We start from the raw sequence: 26,601 nt of genomic DNA, 5'->3' as shown, positions 1-26,601 counted from the left end.
TGACATCTACGAACTTGTGGTTGCACAGTCTCAACCTGGCACTGGCCAAATCTGACTCTCAAGGCTTCAAAACAAGAGTTCAGATTCTTATGGGTGACATCACTGGAGGTTGCCGCTTGCTTTGAACGTGACAAAAAAGGCAAGTCATCGTGAAGGCAGCACCAAACATGACCGTCCCGATGGTTCCTACCATCAAAGACGCGACACGCGTTATCTGAGGACTGATAAAAAAAAATGCTTAAATGTTTGTCTGCCGTTTAAACCATGGAACACTGCATCCAAAAGGGATGACGGCAAAACCTGCCATGCAGTCTAGTTGTTTGTATGTGTGTGTGTGTGTGTGTGGAGCTTGTGGGGTGGGAGGGTGTCCTTTTAGCTTGTATGGACAGGTCTGTCATTCACAGAGTGCACACACTCTCCATTGTGGAGCTACTGTGGTCCCCATCAGGTCAGGGTGGGGTGGCAATGGGGCCTCCTGAATAAAAACACGTGCTGCAAACAGGAAGTGGGTCTGCGAGGATAAAAACGAGACTGCGCGGTCTGTGAGTGTTTATGAATGGAGTTTGCTCATAATTCCCACTTTTCTTCACATTATGTTTTTTTTTTTCCTTATTCTGATTCATCTTGATAGAGTTCATCAGTTTGCTTGGGTTCCACTTGGGAAGCAGGTCCACACAGGTTAACCCCGCCTTCCTGATTATGCAATCAAATTCTCACTTACCTAAATTGTTTTCTCTTAAAGCTTAAAGATTTAGACACAAGTATCTGATGTCTGCCAGTGTGGTGAGATAATGTTAGGCCTTTCTTTGGGGGGGGGGGGAAATGGAACAACATGACTTATCTCTAACTTGCACTTTCAGTGACCAAAAGTTTTTTTAAGACCTAATATAATTCAAGATAAGCCATACAGCCCACTGTAGCTGTTCATTTTGTGTGTACATGTGCATGTGTGGTTATAGTTAGATGCTTAACGTGCGTGTAAAGATGCTGAATGTCTGTGAACACTCTGTGAACCCAGGTGTTCTGCGTCCACGTATCACTTTCCTGTTTGCCCAGCAGCTGTTTCACCGCCGCCAGTGACCACTTCACAGCCTTGCTGTTTTCTTTCTGGGTGGATGTGTCAGCCGTGATCAAATCAGATTTTTGTTAAGAGTAAATTTCCTTCCCAGACAGTTGATTACCCCACCCATTTCTACCAGATTTGATATGCTTGAATTCAGTCTTTAGTTCCTGTCTGAGGACTTTTGTGTATTTTTGTTGAGGCAGTTTCTCAGTTCCCATGATGTACAGTATTTGTAAAGGATTAAATGACAGCGAATATGACAGAAAATCTAACGGCATGAAAGGTCTTTTGGGAAACTCATTTTAGCTGGCCATTCTGAAATAAAGAGCTGGCACTTCACTAATCTGTTAACAGCTTCAAAAACCCTGAACTCAACAGTGCTTGGATAACCGATGTATTCTTATCAGATCTTCCCACAAAATAACACACACGTACTGGTGCTGATGGAGGGAAAACACTCCATGAAAAGCAGTCTCTTCTCTGTACTTGATGCAGCAAAAACACACCATTTGAGCCACTTTGTCAACAACAAATATTTTGCATTTCGCATTAACAGCGAGAAGGAGACAGGAAGCAGACGACAGCTTAGTATGTGATGAAGTTTTATTGATTCACAGTAATGATGAATGAAAGCATCATGATTTGTTCTTCCACTGAACTCAGCCAGTGTGTATCCACAATTGTTCAAACTTCCGTCAAGGAAAACTTAACAGAGTTTATCACCAAGTGCTGAAGAAAGGAAAGATATGGTGTCATCATGTATGCATCACAGCTGAGAGTAACCTATGAAATATGTTTTTACTCTTGAGATGAGGTCCAAGTCCCTGAGAGCACAGCTTTCTGTGAATATAAATGTTGATAAGCGCCATGTGGCGCACTCTCTCAGTGTTTTGAAGACAAAATAAAAGTGTAACTGGCCATGGAAAACAATATCCCAGTGCTAAAGCACGGGTAAAAAAAATACAGTAAATAAAATGAGAGTGGTGACTGTGAACCAACTTAAGTTATGTAATGTCATATAAATTTAAATAACACAGAATAGACCATAGTAATATGAACTGTACATAATCCCTCCCCCCATAAAGAGTGTATCAGCAAATACTCATTCTAGACTTTCAGACTTTCAAATTCAAAAATCCCGTCGGTGAAGGCCAATGAGGAGGAAGACAGATCTGTTAAAGAAGTTAATGAAGTCTACACAAGTCTTTATGAGAGACGTGTCCTTTCCATTGTGTGTCCTGGAAACTGTCCATTGGACATCATCGTAACAGGTTTAACCGCTGAGGCCATACGTCAAAACACATCAAACGCACATTAATGGTGTAAAAAGAACATGATTAACACCCAAGTCCCATGTTGTAAAGAAAATGGAGTTGCATCATGGTTTGGTGTGGCGCTAAAAAGTTACTTATTCAGCAAAGAGAGTGTCGAAAGATACGGTTTAGCCGGCCAAGGTTTCGTAAAATAAAATACGGCCACTGTTTACTGTGTTGAAGCGTGAATTGAGAGTTTATTTTTTCTCCCAGACAAACATGTTGTTCTCGTTGGGGAGCTGAAAATGCCAGCTTGTGGTCGTCATATGGCTGCCTACAAAAAAGCAGCTCTGGTAGTAAAAAAAAAAACAAAAAAGAAAACTGCATGTCTGCATAAGTCCTTGCCTTCCAACCTTGTTCCCCTCCTATCTCACGTTCTCATTCTTTCTCCCCGTCAGTCTCTTTCACCAAATCTCTCTCGTAGTTAGCTGTACTAGTTCAGATTTAAATCCTCGCTCCCTTTCACGTGCAACAATTCTATAGTGTCTCGTCATGAAGCACTTGCTATAGCCCTAACCTTAACCATAACCTTAAGTCTAACCCAAACAGATGTAATTAAAAGGCTTTTTATACGCTCTCAAAACCCAGCCTGCCTGCCTACCACAATACTGTGGTTTTGTCAGCATGGTTTCCCCTCCCATGTGAGAGGCTTCAAAAGAAAAACTGTACAGTAACAGTTGTTTTAATAACTAAAATAAAAATAAATCAGAATATTATTAATCTGTGTCATGGAAAACAATACTATATGCTAGATTTACTGTATGAAATCATTTTCTCTCCCTGGTTAAAATGTACAGTATTGTTAAGTGAATGCTGACTAACAAACTCATGACTGAGCATGCTGTGTTAGTGTGAATCCATGAATAAATAAAAGGTACAGCATAAATAGTACAATAGTAGAATATGAAAACTACTCACAAACCTTATATTTCACGTTCTCAAATGTAAAACAATGTAAAGTAATATTTGATAAATGCCCTTAAAAGTCAATTTGGGAGCAATTGTTTTTTTAAATTGTGGTACCGAAAACTGGAATACTGATGTTTCAAAGATAAAGTGCTTTGTTCCATAAAAATCATTTGACCTCTCTTTACCTGTCTATTACAGATGATTAGCAAGAATTCACAACTACACTTTGACTAAACGATGATTTTGTTAAAACCAAAGCAATAATAAAACGACTAAGTGTAAAAGAGCATCAGACAACACTGTTCACCTGAAATGTTGCGAGGTTAATAAAAGTCCACTAAGCACCAATATTGAAGTAATGTAAAAACTAACAGTTACACACGATCCAATAACTAAGAAGTTTGGGTAAAATAATGGCAAAAGAGCTAATATTAGTCCATTTTTGCTACACGTGCACTAACGTAGCCTTTTGCAAAAGACATTACACAAACTCACAATTCAGATTTTGTTCCCGACATTTTCTTCTAGCATTCCCGACATCCCCATCGTCTAAGTGACAGATTATCAATAGTAACATTAGATCTTTCACGTGTATACTTTTTTTGAATAACTAACTTAAGTTACTAGTAGTCCACATTCACAAAAATCAGTAAAGTTGGAAACAATATCCTATAGGTTCTTACATAACTAGAGTAACAAAAAACAAAACAAAAAAAAGTGTTGAGCCATCAGGCGCCTGTTCTACTATTGTTTTCATTGGCTGTTGAGTTGAGAGTAGAGTTTCTTCGTTGGTCGCTGCTGTAATGAGATGTTCGTATGAATATTTTATCCACATCTGCAGAGGAGATGAACAGGCACCATTTTGTGTGCTCTCTGTTATTAAGGGTGCTAATGTCCCAAGGGCGTAGGGCCATCGACCTCAGCCCACCCTGAGTAGTCTCTAGGCCCCAGTGGAAAGCCTTCGTACTGAGCCCCGGCGTGGACTACACAAAGTTGTTGGTGATTTGCCTCTGATGCTCAAACAGGTCTTCAATCTCTGCACTGTAAGCGTCACCTTATTGGGGAGAAATAAAAAACACATTAACAACAAAGGAGAGGAGGTCGTGATATGAAGTAAGAAGACGGGGAACGGCGTTCTGTCCTCACCTGCGTGACATCCGTACATGTACACTCGGTGGCCATCGTATTTGCACCGACATCTCATGACATTGTTCATGAAGTCAGACTCGGCCATGTCCATCGAGGGGTTGACTTCCACCTGCAAACCAATGCGACATTTGTTCACGAGCTTGTTTCAGAATCACCACAGATGTTTCTAAGCTTAAGAAAGCGCAGTCGTGTGTTTCATCAGTGCGACACAAAACATTAATCACGTCCTTTTTTTTCCACTTTCATCGAACCCTGTATCTTGAGGTTCACAGACAAACAATGGGTGAGTTTCTATCATTTGTTTTTAAATTATTTTGTACATAAAAAACAAAAAAAATCATGATCATAAAAAGTAATGCAGTGGAATAAGATTTGGCAAATGAGGGATGATGTGACTCAAAGCTTCCACATTTCACTGCACTGGAAAAATGTTGGATGAAAGGAGGAATGATGAGGAAACCACATCATCCCTTGACTTAGTACTTAGTACAAGAAGCAGCTACTACAATAATACAGTATGGTTAGCAGCAACAAAACATGACCGTGTACTGTGTTATTGAATGAATGAATGAAGTTGCTTACTGTTTATCTTGGAAACACACGTAAATTGCATTTCCTTAAAATTTGCGATACATTGTCATTGGAGGTCAAGTCAATATACATACTAAGCCTTTTCATATGAAGACCAGTTGGATACAAATAGTTGGAGGGCCTGCTATTAAACAGCACTCATGGCTGGTACGGTCTTTACAGTCAACCCTTTCTCATCTATAAAGATTTGAATGACTTTTCCATACAGTATTCCTATTTGTGCCTTCTCTTTGGAAAGATGTTCACTTGATAGTCCACAGCTACGTCTACGAACTGAGTAGCATGTGGTCTGAAACACATTCACCATGTGTTATGCAATGCCCGGCTCACATTGGCAGATTGTTTGAGGAAAGCCCATTGTTAAATATTTTATAACACGTATGAAAAACAAAGAAACTTCCGCCCACATTAAACTGGCTGATTCATAGAATGTGGTTATTCCACAATTTAGCCCCCAGCTCCTGCTCCTCACACTATTGTAATAGTGTAGTTATGCATATTTATATGTCTGAAATCTGTCTTATTTTAATAGCTGCTGTGCTAATAGTCTATCATTTGAAGAGCAGCTCTATAACTGCTGATACAACCGTTCTCTTAATCTGGTCTGGTGATAATACTGAGACGACATTTACTCTAATAGCTGCTCTGTAAACTGCTACACCCTCTTTAAGTACAGGTTACAAACAGCTACGGGGAGAAAGAGCGCAAGCTACACCGAAAAAGAGAGGAAACCATTCAAAAAAGTAAGTGAATGCACAAAAACTGTCTCTTAATTTCAAAATCAGGGTAAATTACAGTGTAGGACCCGAGTGTATGAGGCCTTTGCAGGAGGTTGGTTCACTGCCAGAATGTGTTACTCAGTAAGAAAGTGGCAATAAAAATAAAAACAGGGCAGGAGGAATTCCTCAGTGGCAAATTAGCCGTTCCTAATGGAAGGGGGAGAGTAGGTGCTGCTTGACTAAAGGGAGGCAATAGTTAATTTGGGTAATTGATGTTTCATTAGCAATGGGTGGTTCAAGGGAAGGCCTGTAGAATCTATGTGTAAATTTAAGCCCAGGCTCAGAAGAGTCAGACATCATGTGCACTTTACTAGACAAGTGAAATAACACAGTTTTAACAAAGCAGTTTGTATTTTTCCAATACCGTAGCCTAGATATACATTTAACCCCCATCCTGTCATAATTTCAGCTTTCCTCTTTTTCATTTCCCCCTCTTCTAAATTGGGTTATTGCCGTTCTCCTCAAATGAACCTGACCTTTTCACCTTTAATACTGTACGTCTGTCAACTTCTTTAAGTCCTATTTCTGTCCACCTCTGTCATTCACTTTCTGCCTCCACATTCTGTACCACTTTATAATTACAACCTGCTCAACAAGCCTAAAATATACAGCACATGTGTTTATATATGCGTGAGTTACATCTATTATGAGTAAATTAAATAAATCCATCCATCTTCCATCGAGAGCAGACAAGTGTAATTACAAAGAAAAGTGTGAACTCTCCGACAGTAAGTTGCATTATAAGCAATGGGATGTAATTTGCAGCATGCTACTGTACTAAGATCTGAGGGCTGCTGCATGCCATGGTGAGTATGTAGCAGGAAATAGGACATAATGGGAGATGGAGTCCTTGATGTGTTTTAGTCGAGTCGCCACAGTGACTCGACTGACTGACCCAGGTCAAGGTAATGACAGGCGCAGAGAAATGGCTGAGGTGATGACTGTGAGGGTGAAGCTCACAATGTTTCATTTGAACAAATGGAAACCTCAACCAGCCACAATGACATCCACCATGACAGCCTGTGAACCTCTCGCTTATGAACAATATCTATGACCTCACAGGAGGAGTTAAATAAAGCTTTGGGAAACATGCTATTTGATGTTTTCTGCTGAGAGAGAAAGATGATGTATGCTAAATATAAAACTATAGACAAATCCGGTGACCAATTTGTGTTTTCCACCATAACTGCATTGGTTAGTCTTACTGACTCATGTAGTTTCTGCTGACAAGGACAGCGTTAGCCACATTAGACAATTACCCAGAGAAACATTGTGAATGGTGTTCAAAGTGATATTCGTTTCTTAAATTATAGTTCAACAATTGTTGTGACAATAGCCACAAAATACAGAAAAAGACTGCTTTATTACGCAAAGGTTTCAATGAATGATCTACCCAGTAGTATACTGATGTTCCTGCAATTTAAGGAAAAGATTTATTTCACTGTCAGTTCTATCCAAATTTGAAAAGTCGCTGGATTTGTCTTTAGCCAGTAAGCTAGCTTAGCAAAACATACTGGAGACATGCCTCTGTTCAAAGCTAACAATATAAAAGCTAATTCATTAGCATATTTTACTTTGTTAGTATAACATAATGTGTTTTTTATCGAGCATTTTACTTCATGTTTGACTGAAGTTTCTTTACCAAATCAGCTTTTTTGAAGTTTGTGCTATTCTACGTTAACTCGCCCATCACACTAGCTTCATGTTTGCCATATAAGACAAGAGCATGACATCCTCTCTTCTCACTCTTGCTAACTAACTTTTACTTAAAACACTTAAGGCCTTTGCACCCCGGCTGCATTTTTTTCTGTAGTATTTTTAGTATTTTTTTCGGATCGCGGTTGATTTTCTCATGATTTTCTTGTGAACCGCAGTAAATAATTGACCCAAACTGTGAAAGGGCATGTGTAGATAACATGAAATGACTTCTGACCTGAAAGATGTAGTCTCCTGGCCGTACGTCGGTCACATCAACCCACTGACAGTCGATGTCGTGGCGATAGGTATCCCAGCAGCCCACAGAAATGCCCTGGTCACCCATGTTATAGCAAGAGAACCGCTTTTGGACTCCTAACACACACACACACACACAGCAATATTATCAGTAATAACATCATCATAACATTTAAGGCTTGGCTCTTATTGTTTCTAAGAGCTTTCTGATATGCATTAGACAACATGCAATGCTGCTTTTTCACATGAGCGATCCAGAACATTAACCACAAAGTAAAAATTTAAATTAGATGTCATTAAAATACTGGTATTAAATTACTGTCGCTAATAGGAACAAGTGTTTCACTGGGACTAATGAATGGTGAAAATTACCATCGGGGCAATACGTGTCCTCCAGGCAGAAACTGGCCTTGTGTCCCTCGGCAACCCTTGTGCCATTTAGAGTCAGCAGGTCGTAATGCGTGAACACCTCGATGCTGTGGTAGTGCCTGGAATGACAGAGGGTGAAATCTGGGTAAGAGAGTGTGCGTGTGTGCTGGTGTGTCCCTCTACTGTATCAGTGTGTGCATTTACACAACCTGAACACTGGCTCCCTATGGCTTGTAGCCTAATGACCTCACTGCTTGAACACGAGCATGGGTGTCACCATAACACCTCTCTCAGAAGCTTGTTTCAGCGACAGCTTGGTTGCAGCAGTGTGCTCATTCTGAGTGAATGGGGGGCTTTCAAACACACGCTCATAGATCTGATGTGTTGTTGTAACACACTGAGGCAGGCCAGATAGGTGTGCATGGGCTTCCCTGTGCTTTGTATTACACCTGACCCATGGCCACTGGAATGGTTCAACCGTCATTTCCACACACTCACGTGCTGCACGGCAACTAAGGAATCTGAAAAGATGACATCTCTGTTTCAGGTCTCGCGTAACTGACTGAGACACATCTCACACGGCACGGACCGTGGGCTTCAAGTGACGGAAAATGCTCTCGTCACAGAGACACAGTCTGACAAGCAAACTAACTTACAGTGGAATAAACTGAGAGGTTAAGTGGAATGTGTCAAGGGTACACTTGAGGACAACATGTCGTCCATTTAAAAGTGACAGACAAAATGCTGCTCAGGCCCTGTGACACACAAAGGCTCTTATGTTTAAAGCGCATGTGGCGTGTGGCGTGTGCCGTGCAGACCTCTCTCTAAAATCGTACGAGTCCTGGCACATCACACTGTGGCATGTTTTCTTTCCTGCTAGCAATTGAACGCAATTAAATTAAATATAACTGAAATTACACAACCTGGAAAGAGCAATGTCATTAATGCATGCGTAAGCAATTTTGAGCTGAGAACAGGAGTGTCGGAATATTTCACAGTTCACCTGTGTCCCGGACACTCTAAACTGCACCTCTATCAAAAGATTAACCATAACGGGCAACTGCACCATCCCACGTACAGCACGTATTTAAACAGCTCATTTCACGGTGGCAGCCTGCACGTCCTAACAGCAAACAGCTTGCATAAACTCTTCTGTAATGACATACCTGTGACACTGGTGCCATGTCCAGCTCTCTCTGCCAGCCTTTGGTCTGAAATCAGAGCGTCCCAGGTTCATGATGCGAGAAGAGAAGCGCAGCAGGCGTCGGTGGCCATAGGGCCAGTTCATCCTGGCGGCGGACGAGGACAGGCAGTTCTCCTCGTTGGCACAGGTCAGCAGGTGGAGGGGTCGGTCCTCTAGATAGGCTGTCTCCTGGACCAGCTGGGCATCCAGGACAAGGTCAGGTGCCGCTGAGGGAAGTCAGAGGTGAGAGGCTGTGTTATGACTCAAACATAGCCAGAGGGGAGAAGTTTGGGAGCGACACGAAGATGGCTCAACTTACTCTCGGAACAGCTGACCCCAGCAGCCTTAGCTCCGCCTCCACGGGGACAGTGGACATGGTTGTTGCGACGACATTGCTGAATTGAAAGCTCTGTGCCCACACAGTGTGTCCCGCTGAGAATAACATCGGCTGCGTTCGGGTCACCAGCCCAGTACCAGGTGTCCTGTCAAAGAAAGGACGTGGGGTCATACGTTATAGAAAGCTTGTCAGGGTTTCTGTCAGTGACTAGTTCCATCAAGTCCAACAAAGTAAATAAAAGGGCTGCGACTATGGATTGGCCTCCATTTTTACACATCGATTTGACTGTCCTTCCATCAATTACTCAGGCACTGCTGATTAGAGTTTGACAAATCTTGGAGGATTGATGCCTCTGACTACTAAAGTCAGATATTTTAAATATTACCGGAATTGGTTTTAAGTGGGAGTGCCTTATTGTTGGCTTATTCGGGACATCCTACTCATTAAAGTGACAAACTTGCTGCCCCGCTCTCGTTTATGGATGTTGCCTCGGTCGGAGAGTGTTGTTACCTCATGAGCACTGACAGCGAAGCCCATGCCGAGCTGTCTGCACACCGCCATGGCCTCGTTGATGCCCCAGTTCTCACTGCAGACAGAGCCCCAGCGCTTACGACCCCCAACCTCCAACAAAACCTCCACACGGCCTTCTGAATGGAGTCTACCACCAGCAAGCCGCACCTACAAATACATTAAAATCAGGGGTTTGAATTAGGTGACTTGTTATCAGTGACACCTTATAACAAAGGTGTCGTGCTGCAGTTTACTTACGGTGTTCTCCATGCCAGTCTTGGGGATGTTACAGCGCACTGAGGCATCCTGGGTATGTTTGAACGTCCACGGTTGGACTTCTTGGAAGTAGCAGTCCAGGATGGAGCGTTCTGAGCCCATACACTGGACACTGTTGATATGGATCGGTCCTGTGCCTGCAGAAGGAGCCGATGTGTTAGATTTAAGTACTACAAACTGTAGATACAAATATGACATTGTATCTATTGAAAAAACATGGGCATAACTAAGAGGCAATACTTTTTGGATTTAGGTTCCACCATTTAGGGGCCTCCACGATAGATGTAGTCAAATCAGTAGAGCTTATCACACAGAGAACAGTGAGACTCTGTATTGCCTTCAATGAGATTTCTCTTGTTCAATTCGTCGATCCAACAGAATCTGTCATGACGAAATGCTCCTGCACGACAAGCAGCAGCTCCAGCAACATCTACTTTGGCATCTGTCACACTTCACTACCACCATTCTGTTGCTTTTGGCACAACGACAACAACAACACTATGTGTAGTTCACCACCCTGGTTGAACACATCTCTTTTACTAGTGCTTGTTTGTCCTTTAAACCCAAATAATCTCTAAACAACATGAATGATGGTGTAAAAAAGTGTTCTGAAGGCAAACAGCAGCTGCCACTCTGATGGCAGTACATGACAAAACAGAACAAACCATGGCTGCAATGTTTTCTTTAAACAAAAGGCACAAATTGCAAAGTTGGAAATTGGATAGTATTGAAATAAAACAACCAAAAACCACAAAAACCGGGGGAAAGCGAGAAAACCCAACAAAGCAGGGTGAAGAGGAGGATGACTGAAAGGGTGAAGACCAAACTGTAGCCGAACCCAATCTGTCTCTCTGTTGGTTTTGGTAGATTGAAGGCCTGCTCCCAAACTGGTCACCATGTGTGGGTTCATACGTATGAAAATGACACATCTAAACCACTTCTGTCTCTATCTGCATGCTAAAGGCCACAGAGTACATCCAAGCTCCCAGTGTTTGAGTTATCAAGACAAACATAGAGCCCACTTGCATGATTCTCCAAATGAACAGTGACACGTTGTATTTAAACCTTAGTTTGGGAAATCCACGAAAGCCTGAAATAAATTCCAAGAAGCTGGCCACACACACTTTACATGCACACAAACACACACACAGTCATTCAGAGCATTTTAGTCCCTGATGTATGTATAGACCACTATATGTCTATGTACTTCCCAAGCAAAATTACACGGTAAAATAACAATCTTGGTGAAGTAAGGAAATAGAAACACTGACCCTGTAATTTAACACACTGATGGTGATGATAAAAGTAATGACGACGGGAGTTAGAACATTGGCAGATGGAGCTGGAACAGAGCTTTGAATATTTTTTTACGATTCTCCCTTTCATCAATTTCAAAGAAATGAACAATGCTTAAACTTCAGCGTAGAAGGTGTAATAATGATAGCACACACTGTAGTGCAATAGTGGGTGTGTGTGATCTAAATGTGGTGTCTTAAATTTAGTCTTTACAAGATATAGTTTGAGCTTAATTGCCATATAATTTGATTTGGCAGATGCCACTGATCATTTGGACAGATTAGAAAATTCAATCTAGGATATGGAAACAGGGTAACATAGGTCACATTCTTGTTGAGAATAGGACGAATAGTTGGTTAGTGGTTACAAGGGAAACCCTGTTCTTTTCCTCCCTGAAATTACACACACTTTAAGGCACATTAATATAGTGTGTGCAGTGTTGTTATTTCCAACGGCTGTCTCCTTTTTTTAACTCTAACACAAATGTTCTGTCGTCAGATGGGTCTGTTTCTCAGCCAATTACTAAATTATGTAAGGCTGTAAATAGTCGTGTCTGCCTGTGTGGGTTTTTTTGGGAAGAAGCTAACCAGCATCACAATGTTTTCTTTTTCTAACAGGATTTCAAAGCCGACGAACAAGTTAAAGGCCGACACAGTGTACATTTGCAACCAATCAGATTAGTGAGACCACATTGGAAGCTCTGTCACACGGACTATCTCCAGCCAACAAGGCCAGTCGACCACAACCTTTATCACCTTTGTTCATCATAAATAATTCAAAGCTTTCCTGTGGGGTCCTTTGGCTACAGACTGCTGCCTGAAAGATTAGACTGACAATCCCTGAGTGTTTCCCTTGTCTGACATGCTTTCAGAAGCAAGTGCAACGCAAAGTGATAATGTCAAGGAAGCACGTTATAATACAACCCATAATATGGGTGCTGTTTAAATAGAATTTACTACTTGCGCTGATTAAACATTTGCACAAAACTACAATTTAAACAATTCAGCCTTTCAGGACGATTTTTCTCTGTGAGGGTTTCATCAAAGAGTCTAATTTAGGCTTTTTTTCCAGCAACATATAGGCCTGCGTTTATGTGGCCTTTGAGCACATGGAAAATTATACGTCCCAGTAAAATGTCGAACAGACTTGTGCTATACACAAGAAGCTGTGAGGCGGACTTTGAAGTCCAATCATCCTGCGATGGCATACGAGTGTCTGAGAGAAAAGAAAGTAAGAGCACAAAGTATATTTATCTTAAAAAAAAGTACAACAAAAAATGACAAAGTGGTAGGTTCCTGGACACACACACACACACACACACACACACACAGTGTGTGGACGTTTCTAAGTGCACCTGCTATTTTGGTTCACATGTGTGCAGCAGCACAAAGTGCAAACGAGCTGACATAGAGAGGGATATTGATCCGAGGACGTGGTAATTAATCCATATGCTCCCTGCACTGATGAGTACAATGAGGACACCGTATTTCACATTGTAAACAATTCTCATCATTTCATAAAGCTTTTGCTTCGTAAAGCATGTCAAAGTTGCATTAACCCTTTACAGGGCAACATTTCAACCCTAGAGTGTAACTATTTTCCTTTTGTTAAGGTGGTTCCTTGCCTGTCTGTGGTAAAAAAAATTATATATCTGTGTTTTTCTTGTATATTTTTATATAAAGTGAAAAGAAACATAATTTTTTAGAACATTTTGGAACATTGTTTCCCAATCCTGGTCCTTGGAGACTCCTGTCCTGCATGTTTTAGATGATTGAGAGTGATTTCATCAAATTACCATCATTAGTTTTTGAGATATTACCATAGATCTCTGCTGATTGGCTCAGTGAAATCCATGTGTTTCTAAAAGACTTTGCGGTAACGTTTTGGATGTTTTGGAAGTTACCAAATATAGTAGGGGTTAAACACCAATGACTACACACTCTGTATACTGTACAGACCGCTGACACACTGTATACCTCATCTCACATCAGGAAACAGGCAGAAATCACGACATCATGGACTTGAACTGGTGCACTCTATCATTCAGCTTTGTTGTAGAAAAGTAAAAGCCAAAGTCAAATTGTATGTTTGTGTACTACACACACACACACACACGTGGTTGGCAACGCTGTTTATGAAATAAAAGCTGGACTGGAAGTAGCACTGAAGATAAATCAACTAAACGTTAAAAAAACCTTTTTGCTTACGTCAGGGATGTGATGAATTAAAAGAGCAGCAACAGATAACGGATACATAAGGTTTTACTGGTGTTCCTGCTTTAACTACATTTCACATCTCTTAATGCAATCCAAGGTTTGGAGAATGTTTAATTATGACCGCCAAGTTTTATTTTTTTGTGTGTGTGTGTGTGAAGGAACTCAGGACACACGGTATAGGAAACCTGCATTTCCAGGGGTGAGACAGGAAACGTGGAAGGTAAATGTGTCATTTAGTCAAACCAAACCCAAACTGCAGAGCCACATCTGAATGTTATAATTGTGAGACTGATTTTATTATACACATATGGTGCAGTCACACACATAATCATGTGAGACACGAATGTAAATTTGTGGTTACATCTCGCGAAACCGTCGTCTAGGTGGAAATTTGAAAGCTTTTGGGCGACTCCTGACAATTATACATGCACATGTGACTCAGGCGGCTGGATCCGCGATGAACCTGAACCATAAACTCTCTGAAGGTCACAAGTCCAGTTGCTACTGAATCGGTGACTTTAGGAGAACTTTGGCGAGGATGAATGAGAATCTACACAGTCATCTGAAAACACTAAAGGTGCTGATTGACACCAGACGACAAATACTTTGAAGCCACGTGCTTTACCAGGAATTAGTAAAGAAGTCAAAAATATCTGATGCATCTGAGCAGCGAAATCCGCAGACTGTCCGCCCATTTTTCATCTCAATCAGCATGATTACAAACTACACTCTCGCCTGAGGCACGGGGAAGCCATTCCAACATCTTTTGAAGGGTGGGACTCCTGCAGTGCAGCTGGACACTGACTGAAATCTGTGTGTCACCAAAGCTGGAACTTTAAAATTGGAGGAAAAAAGACCAAAGCACTCAGTGGGTGAATGAAAAGCTTGCTCGATGCCAACAGGATTATGTCTGTGGCTTTAGTTACCAAATACCAAACCACCATGGCTTATAGTGTTACACTTAGTGTGTGAGTCTGTACGTGTGTGTGTGTGTGCAAGTGCAGGATGTTTGTGCAGCTGGTAGCTCTGGCGAAGCCCTCGCATAATCACAGTGGCAGATACTGTAATCAACACATTTAAAGCTTCACAAGCACACAAACATACGTAGTCAGAGAGAGAGAGAGAGAGAGATAAACACGCGCGTACATACATTATCTGATCGGTCAGGGCAGACAGGTGTGGTGTCTGGTAGACACAAATGCCTGGAAAAGTCGCCCTGCCTCTAGAACACCATGACGCACAGTAAACACATTCAAACATCCCAATGCAGACTCAAAAACAACTAGATAAACTCTGGCTCTCACCTTGACCCATGAAAGCTCCTTGCAAGGCCTCCTTGGCAGAGCCAAAGCCAAGTTCTCTGCACACCACACTGGCTGCAGTTCTGTCCCACATATGGTCCACAATGGTGCCCCATTTTCCGTCTCGGAGAACCTCCACGCGACCCTCACCCAGCCTGGGGCCGGACTTCAGACGCACAGGCTGTACAGGGCGACAAAGGGAATATACTATGGCTTATTATACATGTTGCCGTTTCTGAACACACTGCATTGTGTTGTGCGTGAGTATGTGAATCATACCACGGCTGGATAAGGGGCCTGGGGTCTTCCTGAGGAGATGCGAGCAAACTGGGGTCCTGCTACGCACTTGACTACTGCATGTCTTCCATTCTTACAAGGGGTGGGACTGCGGGGGATTGACAGCTGAGCGTGACACTCAGACAAGGTGTTCTCAGTGCCCAGACAGTGGACTTTTTCTACCCAGAATCCCTTCTTCTTTGCCATTATGCTCAATCTAAAAAGAAGACAAAAAAGAAAAAAAACATGTGTTTAAGAGCTTAACACTCATCTGATATGGTTCAGCAGGAGCATAAGGGTTTGATTAGATGTGATCAGGGTTCTAGTCAGGATTTTATTTTAGTGTAATGGTAATGGCTTTTGAAAATGTAAGGTAAGGGGAACATTGTTCTTTTTACACCATATATTCTAGTTGGGTCAAGATACTTTGTATCTTGGCAGTGTGTAACCTTGACACATACATATATATATATATATATATATATATATATATATATATATATATATATACATATATATATATACGTATATATGTATATTCAAGGTCTTTAAATGAAATCTGACATCTGACAGTATTTCAGAGTTACACAGTCATCAAACATGGTTTAGAAATGTTGTCATTACCTTGTTGAGGGATCTGCAACCTTGGTGTCCCATATTTTCCTGCAGGAACAAAGGCGGACGTCAGTTCGATGACATTTATTGTGCGTATTTGAAAAGGTATCACCCAAAAGTGCTTTGTTTGACATGTAAACACGGGTAGGGAGTAAACACATTTACTGGCATCTTTGGTGACGACTTAAAGTAGTCACAGCTGAGCTCAGATCCCCGACTTTATCACAAAAATGAATCACACAGCTCCAAATTTAACGTCTGCGTGTAAAGCCGGAATAAGCCGCGCATGTGGCTTTATGATGAATTTAGGTTTGTAGATGTTCATGACTGGTAGGGCCTTTAAAAAAAGAACGCACTATTCTTGTGTTCTCTCAGTGGATTTTGGTCTCTCTTGATTGCTTTATAGGTTCCGCACGTTGCACATATTTCCATCTGGAATGCAGACTGTTGGCTATTTACTGTGTTTATGTATAGAGCAAGTGGTCAGTGTATCATATGCTCCCGAGCTATACGGCGACAGTACTTCCTGTACACGCCCACGTAAGCAATGAGCAAACAGGAATGTGCTGGGTAATTTCATCCGGCACAATAACTCACCTTTTATATGACATAAACTAGAACGTGTGCCAAGAACACATACCTCTGTCAGACATCTACATTATTATCTGAATCTGTAGCAAAAGTAGATAGTAGTACATACACTACATCCATCCATCGTGTGCCAATCTCAGCGGACATAGGGAGTTGGTGGGGTACGCCCTGGACAGTTCGATTCAGTCCATCACAGGGCCACATATAGACACAAACAACCATTCAACCATTCAAAAATGTAGTAGGTTCCTTGGGTCATGCCCCAACGCTGCAGAAAATATCATGGAAATCGCTTTTGTAGTTTTGGCGTAATCGTGCCAGACAGACAACACTGAAAACATGACCAACCGACTTAGACCCTTTGATTACAGGAATTTCGCATTGGATATTACAAAACTTCCGAATGTACAAGCTATAAAAGGAATAGAAAAAAAAACAACCCACAAGATATTTTTTGAACTATGTTGTTAACCTTCAAAGCCACTCACATTCCCCCCTCCGAAGAAAAATCATAACATCCAAAATCAGCGATGTACAACATTTCTGGGAAAACAGGGTTTGACCAAACACAGTATCCAAACAAAAACCCTGGCACGAGGCCGCGGTGTGCTGTACTTCTGAGAGAAACAGACGTTTATGCACCAATAAGTAGTCTGGCTGACTCGAGGGAGGGAGGGAGAGAAAGAGAGAGAGAGAGAGCTATGATGAAGAAGAAAACCCTCTGTTCTCTTGGCAGACACACAGAGCCGACCGTGCCAGGACATCCAGAAAATCCACTGCACAGTGCACGTACCATCAGCTCCGTCAAAACACAGACACATTTCTCAAGAGCTTTGGTATCACAGGTGTGGGATTCCTAAATGGCTGTCAGGCTTTTTTGGCTTCAGTGCAGAAATTCTCATTAAAACACACTCCATGTATGAAAGAGAGAGAGGCGGGTCAATATTTGTGTTTCTGGCACGAACTCTCTACATGTTTCCCGTCAAGGGTCTTGGAATCAAGAGAGGCATTGTTATTGACATGTGTGTCGTGTGAAGTCATACACTTTCCAAAATCAAGTTACAGCTTTTCTGATTCCTGATGCTGCACAGGCAGTCAGCGGGCCAGAAGGAAACCTCTCTTTAATACTTTTTGAAAATCGCGTCCATTTATTTTTAAAATCGTTTGTTGTAAAATCAAGGAGTTTTGCAAATTGTAGATACTATTTCAGGTTGTTTCTTCGGCCCATTTGAATCAAAAACCACACCTCTGAGGAGCAAAATGAAGTTCTGACATTATGAACATCTGTAAATGAAATCTCAAGTGTTTAAATAACCGTCTTCAAAGCCATGTCACACATTCCACGAGATGAGGCAAAAACAATTTCATAACGGTAAATTACATTTCTGCCTCTAAAAAAAGCAACGTCACGAGAACTGCTGTAATTTGCCTCCGACGAGCTTTTAACACTTAAATCAACGGTCTTGATTTACACTAAAAAAATAACTTCAATGTTTCTAACATGTGGTTCTGCAGTAACATGTCATCGGGGGCAAGACGGTACAGCTACACACACACACACACACACACTCACACATTTTCCCATAAGGCAAACATGTCTGTGACTTGTTTGTGACCTCACCACAGACCAATCAGCTAACCATTTTCCCCTCATCACAAACCAACACAGGACTACTGCATGAGCTGCAAGTGCAAGTTTTTCATTCGACTGTATCACAACGCTTGTTTCTGTTCATGCTGAAACTCCTTTAAAGGGCAAGAAAAAGCATATGATCCAGTGGCGCGCCGTCCATAGAGGGTAGAGGGCGCTACCAGTCTCACAATAATTTATACAATACATGGACAATTTAAATAAACAGGCAATAAAACTCTTTACCATAGACTCTCGCTACAGTGACACATGCACACAGACACGGCCTTGCAACGCAAAAGATAGGAAAACTCGAGCCGACCGCCACTGATATGATCCAATTTCTTAATGTTTTTCATGGCCCCATTTGGTCCAACCAAACACCCGGTTCTGGTCCCCGACCCAGGGTTTGCGAACCCTTTTTTTTTTTTGTATGAAATTTTAGTATGAATGTTATATGTTCTACAGCACTCAGTGCATCCAGCACTTGTTGTTGAGTCAAGAGAACAGAGGCTAATGACAGGGAGTGCACCCGCCTCTTACTCACTGTTTGTGTGTTATTGTTCTCACACTATACTCACTGGCGTTACTCCTTGTTTTAATGTTGAAAAACAAATACCCGTGTACATTTTAAAACTACATTTTTGTTAAAAAAAAAAAAAAAAAATCTAACATTTTCATTGAAAAACAAACGTCTTTGTACAACGTATGGGTTGTTCTTGTGTTTACTGTAACAGTAGGGCACAGTATCTTTTAGATATTAGGAAACAGTTTATCGGGGTTTAAAGTTTAGTTTGATTGGGTCCACTTTAAAATATTCCCATGTATAGCTGTTAAAAGTAAAGGATTATACATGATTTCTCATGCAGAGATTATTTTAAGATACTGTGAAATATTTTGTTTACTTTAAGAATCTTACCAGACAAAAAAATATCACTATGATTCAACTTAGTTTTTAAGCTGGCTTCCACAGTCTGCTCCAAACCACAAAAGCAGCCACTGGCATGCTTGTAGAAATTAAAAGATGGGATGATAAATTAGAGAGAGAAGGTCATTGAGGAGGATCACACAGACATCAGACAGGAAAACCACACTCGGACAAAATGTCACCCAAAAGCCTAGAAATGATACCCTGGTCATAAGAGAATTTCGGCTGAAACATAATTAAACATAAAAAGCTGGTTAAGTCCCCAAATCACTACGGTGACAGAGGAAGACAGACAGCTGCTGACACAGCGGGCCGCGCTGCTAACTGCTGCTGTAATTGGACATATTTCACCAGCACAAGCGAAAATGTGGCTCAACTGACTGCTGCTGCTCTGGCACTCTCTCACCATCTCCTCGTCGTCTTCTCATTCTCTTCCCTTCTCATGCACTAAGTCTGTCTTACTCTCTTTCTCCCTCCTTCCCTCTCTCTCTCTCTCTCTCTCTCTCGCTCGCACACACAGCTATAATTGGGGGTGTTTTTTCACCCTCAGCAGAAACCCAGAAGAGCCTTGGTTCCCGACCAACCTGTAATTACAGCATCTTCAGAGTCTCATCCAAGAGACACAGCGAGCTGAGAGACATGGCATGATCTGGGATTTCTAAGAATCGAATGGAGAGACTCGGAGCAAGGTGGAGAAACGAGGCCACTGCCACTGGCTAAATTTGGTCAACCCGTGCAACACAGTCCTTGTGCAGTACATGTCCCATGAAGATGCTCCACGACTTCACATTTTCGCTAAACATCTCCCCCCCCCCCATGCAGCGACACTGATAACGTGTCATCCTCACTTTAGAGACAAAAAGCTGTTAAAATACCGACTGTATCGCTGCTGGCAGTTAGGACATCAAGGCATGCGTGCGCGACTTCAACCCGTCTGAAGTTAAAAACATGCAGTGAGAGAGAACAGATACGCATCTGTAAGAGATCAAAAACAGGAACCCATTTGGAAACAAACACACCATCGTGGTTCAGGCCGATGTGAGGCTTTGGCGAAAAACACCAGGTCACACTCAGGACAGACGAACCAAGACGAACACTATCACATGCGTCACTCCGAGCCCTACGAGCTGCAGCGTCCCTGTCCTCTATCATATCTTTCCTCTTGGTGAGCTGCCAAATCTACCCATCTAACTCCTCACTCAACGGTTTATTGTATCTCCTCTCCTGTACACTGAATGATAAATCTCTCCGATAATAGAAATTCACACAGAGGCATGAGAACGTCAACACCTGCAATGCAGGGGAAGACTGGCTCTAATAAATGATCCTTTACAGACTGTGTACAGTCAGGCCAGCTCCGTTGAAGGACCTTTTATTGCTGAAGATATGACACCCGGTGATGTCCTCCTCCAAGAATAGGATCCAGTTATGGCTTTACTGTGTTCCCAATAACACACAGAGTTCAATGGTGATAGCTTAATTCAAGGGCAACACAGCAAATACTTTCTGCAGGTCTGAGTGTACACCGAGGAGGGGGACAATTTGTAAAGTTAATAAAAAGTTTGGAAGGTCTATAAATCAACTGTTACAGCATTTCAGTAGCACGAGGAATCTAGCACCTAGAGTGCACAGCAGATGTTGCGGTCTGTCGTCAGTTGAGTCAGAGTTAACGCAGGCCGGGAGAGGAAAGGAATAGCTAAACTGTGAATCACCTAGAGCAGGCAGAGCTCCAGGAGCGACAAGCAAATGGTTCCTCTCCCCTTTCCACTGAGGACAGCGAATGGTCAAAGACTGTTCAGGCTTATAATAGCACTGGAGTAATTCTGTGCTAATGTGTGGTCCTCCTGTGGTGTACGAGTAGAGCCTTCCCCAAAACCACTGTCCGTGTTTTTTCTAGCCCTTTATTTAGGAAACGAGTCGAGAGGAACTGTAGGTCAGTGTCAAAGGAAACATGTAAATGCAGTGCATTTAATTCTTGGTGTAATAATTCCCAGACAAACGATGACCAACACGAAACAATTCTGGCGATTTCTTATGTCATGGCTCCTAGACGATGGTCCTATATTCACTATCATGGTCTTGCGACCAAAGGCAGCCGGTGAACCCTTTCTTCACAGTGTCAGGAGTCAAGGGCCTTTCTGCATGTTTGGAGTTTGCATGTTCTCCCCTTTGTGAGCGTGGGTTTTCTCCAGTTTCTCTGATTTCCTCTCACAGTCCAAAAAAACGGGCAGATTTGGGGATTAGGTCAATTTTAAATTGACGGTAAGTGTGAGAATGTGAGTGGTTGGTTGACTGGCGATCTGACTAGGGTGTACCCCGTGACCCTCATATGGAGGATAAAGTGGTAGAAGATGGATGTATGATGTATGTTCCATATGGTCATATACGTACCTAACGGAAGCCAAATATTATAATAAAAAATGAATAAAAGCTGCAATATTGCTCTGTGAAATTCCATCACTGATGGGAAAGTGTGCATTGTCTGGATACTATAGCGCACAGACACACTATTAGAATAAATATGATGGGATGCATTTGACTCAGGCCTCTAGTAAACACTACAATCCCCTTGCACAGATCCTCATCCCACTCTCCAGTTGCTAACTGTCACACACACAGTATCTATGGGACAGTTAAAGTACAATCAGCGCTTGATATTGCACCTCGGCAATGGAATCTAAAAGTTAAAGTGGGGCCGTTTGTCTGAGAGCTGCGGGCCGAAGATAGCATCGGAAAGACACAGGGAGTGAGGGTGAGAAAGAGGCAATGATGGTGAGAGGAAGGGAGGTGTAGAGGAAGGGCAGCAGGAAAGGGACAGGGATCGCTTTATCATCATCCACGGACGGACGAAGAGAGGGGAGTAAAGAGGGACACGGAGACGGAGCTGAAGAAAGAAGATAAGGCAAAGGAAAGACTTTAATTCCAAATGGCTGTAACAGGGGACTCGCATGTGGAGGCATCAACTGAAACACTTCTCAGACAAGACAATTCTTTCTATTACTGGTGATTGTTGTTGGCCAGAATGCATCTGATGCATATGGCAGACATTATAGCACCAGCATTAGCAACTGTGGCTACAAAGTCCATCATGATAGACACTAATTTGTTAAATTCCAGTAGCTTCCTCCAGCTTTAAGCATGATTGACTCCTTAAATACTGATATTTTAGAAATGTCCTTGCTAAATGTTGGAGATTAGCACGTTTATTCGCCTTTCTGATGTGGTTTTGTTTGCTTCAGAATGCGTTTCTCTTCATTCAACATGTGGTTCAGCAGGCTAATACCGAATTCATACTCACTTGTATGTCTTAACGTTGTGTTGAATAGCCTCTGGAAAGCCAAGCATCCCACACACGACGCGGCTGCTGTTGAGACTCCAACCCATGTCACAAATCTGCCTCCATCTCCCAGCGTGCTTCACTTCCACCACACCCTCTGTGACCAGGGTTTTCTTCTTGGTAGCCATGAGGATTGGACGGAGTCGGACTTCCTCGATTTGCACCTTACTGTTACCCTGGGTGGTGGGGAAAATACAGCACATCTACTATTAAACGTCTGTCCAAGAATAACACAGCCATGTATCATTGGCCAACAGCTTTACCTGGTAGAGGTGGTGGTGTCTTTGGAACCTGGGGACCTCATTTGTATGTCCATTTCCATTATATCCATATCCTGGATGCCTGCGAGTGGCTACGAGGCCCTGCCACTGAGGTGCAGGGCTGCCGTTGGGCCTGTTGGCAGTGGTGTGGTTGGGTCTACCAGCTGTCTGATCCAGCCTGCGCTGCGACGTGCACACCACCCCCAAGTCTTCAGAGTGTTTACAGTCATTCACCCCCCAACCATTGTGCTTGCAGTCCTTCAAAGACTTCTCTGAGCCGTCACAACGTACATTATCCATCCAGATCGGGCCTAAGAAGGAATAAACCATTTGTTAATTCACTGATTGTACATTTTATTGATTCTTCGATCGACAGTCTTGACAATGCATTCGGGTCCAAATCAGTTCCTGAAGACCTTTAACACTTGACTTTTACTGGCATGCTAATTAAGGGCTGGCACCGTAGTGTTTAGCAGTTGATACACCATATTTTACAAAGCAGGGTGATGTAGCTCGTACTCCTACAATCCATTCAACCTTCTCTTTAATTTGGATTTAAAAGCAGCAGTAAAGAAGGCCCATAAACCACGACAACTCTGGCAAAGTGAATGCTGTCATTATTGTGAAACAAATGGGCCTTTTGGGTCCATAATTTTGCCCTGCCAGGCAACCTTAACAAGATGTAGCCTTCAATCTTACAGGTTATCTTTGTCACTTTATGATTTTAGTTATTTTGGATGTCTTATTTGGTGGTCTTTTCATAAAAACCGTGCACACAGTAGCATGGAAGCTTGGGAGGCGATAGAGTTGGGAGGTCTCAGTCATATCTACCGCTGAATCTCTTCAATCTCCAAAATATTTGAGGCACTGACACAATGTCACCAAGAGCGCCGCCGTCACTAAAAACCAGCCTCTGCTCACTCTCAATAAAAAAAGATTTAAGCTACGATGCAACATTATTTCATAAAAAACTACACCTGATAAGTTACAGTATCTTATGTTTTCTCAAAATATGACGCCGTTCTCTCAAGTTTGTGTCACTTTCAAATCCACTGACCAAAATCCTTAGAGAAAATCAGGCACACGGGAGTCGTTGATCCACTGCTGCCTCCATCAGTAACTTCAAATGTGCTATTTTGTGACTTTGGTGTTTGAAAGTATTTGTCCAGTGACACAAATTTACCATAAAATTTACCATAAAAGGAAACAGCAGAAGAGGAGCTCCTGTATCCTCGCAAGCTTAAAACACTGAATGTTTAAATGGACTTTGGTGTGAGAGGTTTACAAACTTGAGTTTCCGGTCTGACAAACATATTCTTAAGATAGAATTGGCTTTTAAAGTGAGGATTTTATCATTTTGCAGAAGCTGGCAGAGCTCTCACCTTCTCCTTCTCCATACTTCGCACTGTGCGCCCACGTGATGCCACCCTGGAAGCCCAGCTCTCGACACACCACGTTGGCCAGTTTGATGTTGACCTCGTCGTCGCACACGGTTCCCCAGGTGTTGTTGTGGAGCACCTCCACGCGGCCCTCGTACAACTCCCGCGGGAAGTTGCCCGCCAGGCGCACTTTGGCGGCGGGCGCGCGAGCCGACCTGCGCTGAGAGGACGAGCTCCGGCGAGGTTCAGCGCGAGCGAGGCAGCAGAGGGAGAGCAGGAGGAGGAGGGCGAGGAGGGGGAAGCTGACACTGAGGACGCGGGTCATCATGACTGGAGGAGGAGGCCTGCAGGTAAAGATGAGACACGTTTTGTGGCAGAAATAAACTGTGTATAGGCCAGTGGTCAGCAATTGGTGGTCCGTGGGCCAAAACTGGCCCGCCAGAAAAACAATTCAGAGCTTTTATTCTGAAAATATATGAACATATTCAAGTAGATTATGGTAATTGACAGTTAACCTAAAGTAAAATGTTTGGTTTGAAAAATTAAAATCAAAACACTGATGACCAGGTTTAAGGAGTAAATGTCCGTACAATAACTACTTGCATGTGTTAGGCTCAAAGAAGAAGAAGAAGAAGAAGCAGTGATTGTTAAAATTGAAATGATGCACCATAGATAAACAGTATGAGTACGTAGCTCACACACGTTTGGGTTCATTTTGATTGACTCACTTATTACTCTGCCTCATCATTTGCAAACTGATAAGATAGCATTTCCTAATCTCCTTTTTGTTTGTGATTTCCATTCTGAATGAACCACTCTGGCTTTAGTGTGCATGAATAATATGTGTCTATGCAGTTGAGTGTGTCTCTGTGTGTGTGGTGGGACATCGTTGTGTTAAATCAGTACAACTTCAAAAGGTGAAGTTGTACTGATCGATTGACACATAATACACTACGTTGTTATGTCATATATGTTTTTACCTAATAAGTACATACCCTATTTTATTGTCTGGTGTTAAATTCATTCAATTTTCTCTGCGTCCTGAGACTAAAGTGCCCATAGGTGGGAGTCCTTTTCTAAACAAGTCAGCCACAGACCAACGGTGACATCCTCTGGACAAAAGTATTCAGGTAGTCTAGTCAGTGGCAGAATTCATCCATTGTTGCCAAGAAACAAATGGAAGCTGATAACATGTGATAGCCACAGCCAGAGAGACACTTGACGTATTTCAACCCCTAACCCTGCATTGCAGCATAAATCAGTGCCAAAACGTATATAATGAATACCTTTCTCTCATGTCAACCGTATCATTTCACTCGCTGTATGATTTACGCGCAATTTACGCAAATAAATGTTACTTTTTTGCCCCGAGGGAAAAGTCACCAGACACCATGAAGCAGGTTGTAACTGCAGGTTTACAAGTGTCAGCGGTAATTTAGAGACAGACGCCGTAGCACTGCAGGCCACGTGACGACACCGAGCTCAAACTACACAAAATCTCTCAAAAACAAAACAAGACTTCCTGGCAACAAGCAGGTACAGCGTAAACAACTCTGCAAAAGCCTTAAATTTGACTTCTGCTGTGGATGTTTAATGCAGAGTCACAACCAAAAAATCAAACACATTTTCTTTTCTGTAATTGTTAAAATGTTGCTTTTCACAGCAGACTTTAAAATGACTCTAATTAAAGTAAGGAGATAATCATCAAATGGGTGTTTCTAGAAAAGCCCTTAAAACACCTGTTACAGTCAGAGGTAACAATAAAACTAGATTAAAACATCGGAGAAATAAAGTTATATTAGTTATTATAAGGAGACGGTAAGGTCAACTCACCTGGCAGGCAGCGAATGTTTGCAGTGGAGGACGTCACTGCTTAAAGGAGAGTGACTGAGTGAAGGAGTGTGTCTACTAAATGCTCTCCTTAGTCAATCCTCCCTTCTTCCCTCCTTCTCCCTGTATCCCTCCCTGCCTCCCTCTCTCTCCCTCCTGTGCTCTATTTCCCTCCAGGTCCCTTTTTTTCTCATAGAAGTGTTAACTTATTTCACATGCTAAAAAAAAAAAAATGCATGAAAGCAGATTTATTAGGCAGTATTATAACAGTCTAATAAAATCTAAAAATATCATCCGAGTAGCAGCCAGGCTCCCTCCACTGGTGGGAACTTTGTGATTTCACCCTCATTCATACTTGAATTCTGAGATTAAACATGCAACTTGGGGTTGTTCTACACAGATAAGATTGAAGATGGGATTATTTCTCAGCATGAATCATTATTTAATCACAATATACTATGTTTTTAGAAGTCTTTTTACTGTAATTGGGCTTCTTTAAAGCTTTTTTAC

At 42.2% G+C, this 26,601-nt stretch overlaps 1 protein-coding gene across 1 annotated transcript; it reads right to left on the bottom strand.

Moving 5' to 3' along the window:
- Positions 1–1,648: 1,648 nt before the first annotated feature.
- loxl4 (lysyl oxidase-like 4) lies at positions 1,649–26,173 on the bottom strand. Its single transcript, XM_058651967.1, has 15 exons — positions 26,095–26,173; positions 24,265–24,605; positions 22,886–23,193; positions 22,584–22,798; positions 16,146–16,184; positions 15,525–15,738; positions 15,249–15,426; positions 10,415–10,569; positions 10,157–10,324; positions 9,629–9,791; positions 9,293–9,536; positions 8,130–8,245; positions 7,738–7,874; positions 4,432–4,543; positions 1,649–4,339 (listed from the first exon to the last, which is right to left on the bottom strand). Exons 2-15 carry the CDS (start codon positions 24,587–24,589, stop codon positions 4,269–4,271), a joined length of 2,445 nt encoding a protein of 814 aa, XP_058507950.1. The 5' UTR covers positions 24,590–24,605; positions 26,095–26,173; the 3' UTR covers positions 1,649–4,268.
- Positions 26,174–26,601: the final 428 nt, after the last annotated feature.

This window comes from Solea solea, chromosome 15 (genome assembly GCF_958295425.1).
Source record: "Solea solea chromosome 15, fSolSol10.1, whole genome shotgun sequence".
Taxonomy (NCBI): Eukaryota; Metazoa; Chordata; class Actinopteri; order Pleuronectiformes; family Soleidae; genus Solea; species Solea solea.
The sequence above is the reverse complement of the archived record's forward strand: the minus strand, read 5'-3'. Positions and strand labels throughout refer to the sequence as shown.

Bases quoted from the DNA above. Each gene is read 5' to 3' on its own strand.
- loxl4 (XM_058651967.1), bottom strand. From the start codon at position 24,589: ATGATGACCCGCGTCCTCAGTGTCAGCTTCCCCCTCCTCGCCCTCCTC. The intron at 16,185-22,583 runs GTGAGTATGAAT...TTGTTCCTGCAG, and splicing joins CACAACGTTAAGACATACAA to GAAAATATGGGACACCAAGG. The intron at 15,427-15,524 runs GTATGATTCACA...CGCCCTGTACAG, and splicing joins AGGCCCCTTATCCAGCCGTG to CCTGTGCGTCTGAAGTCCGG.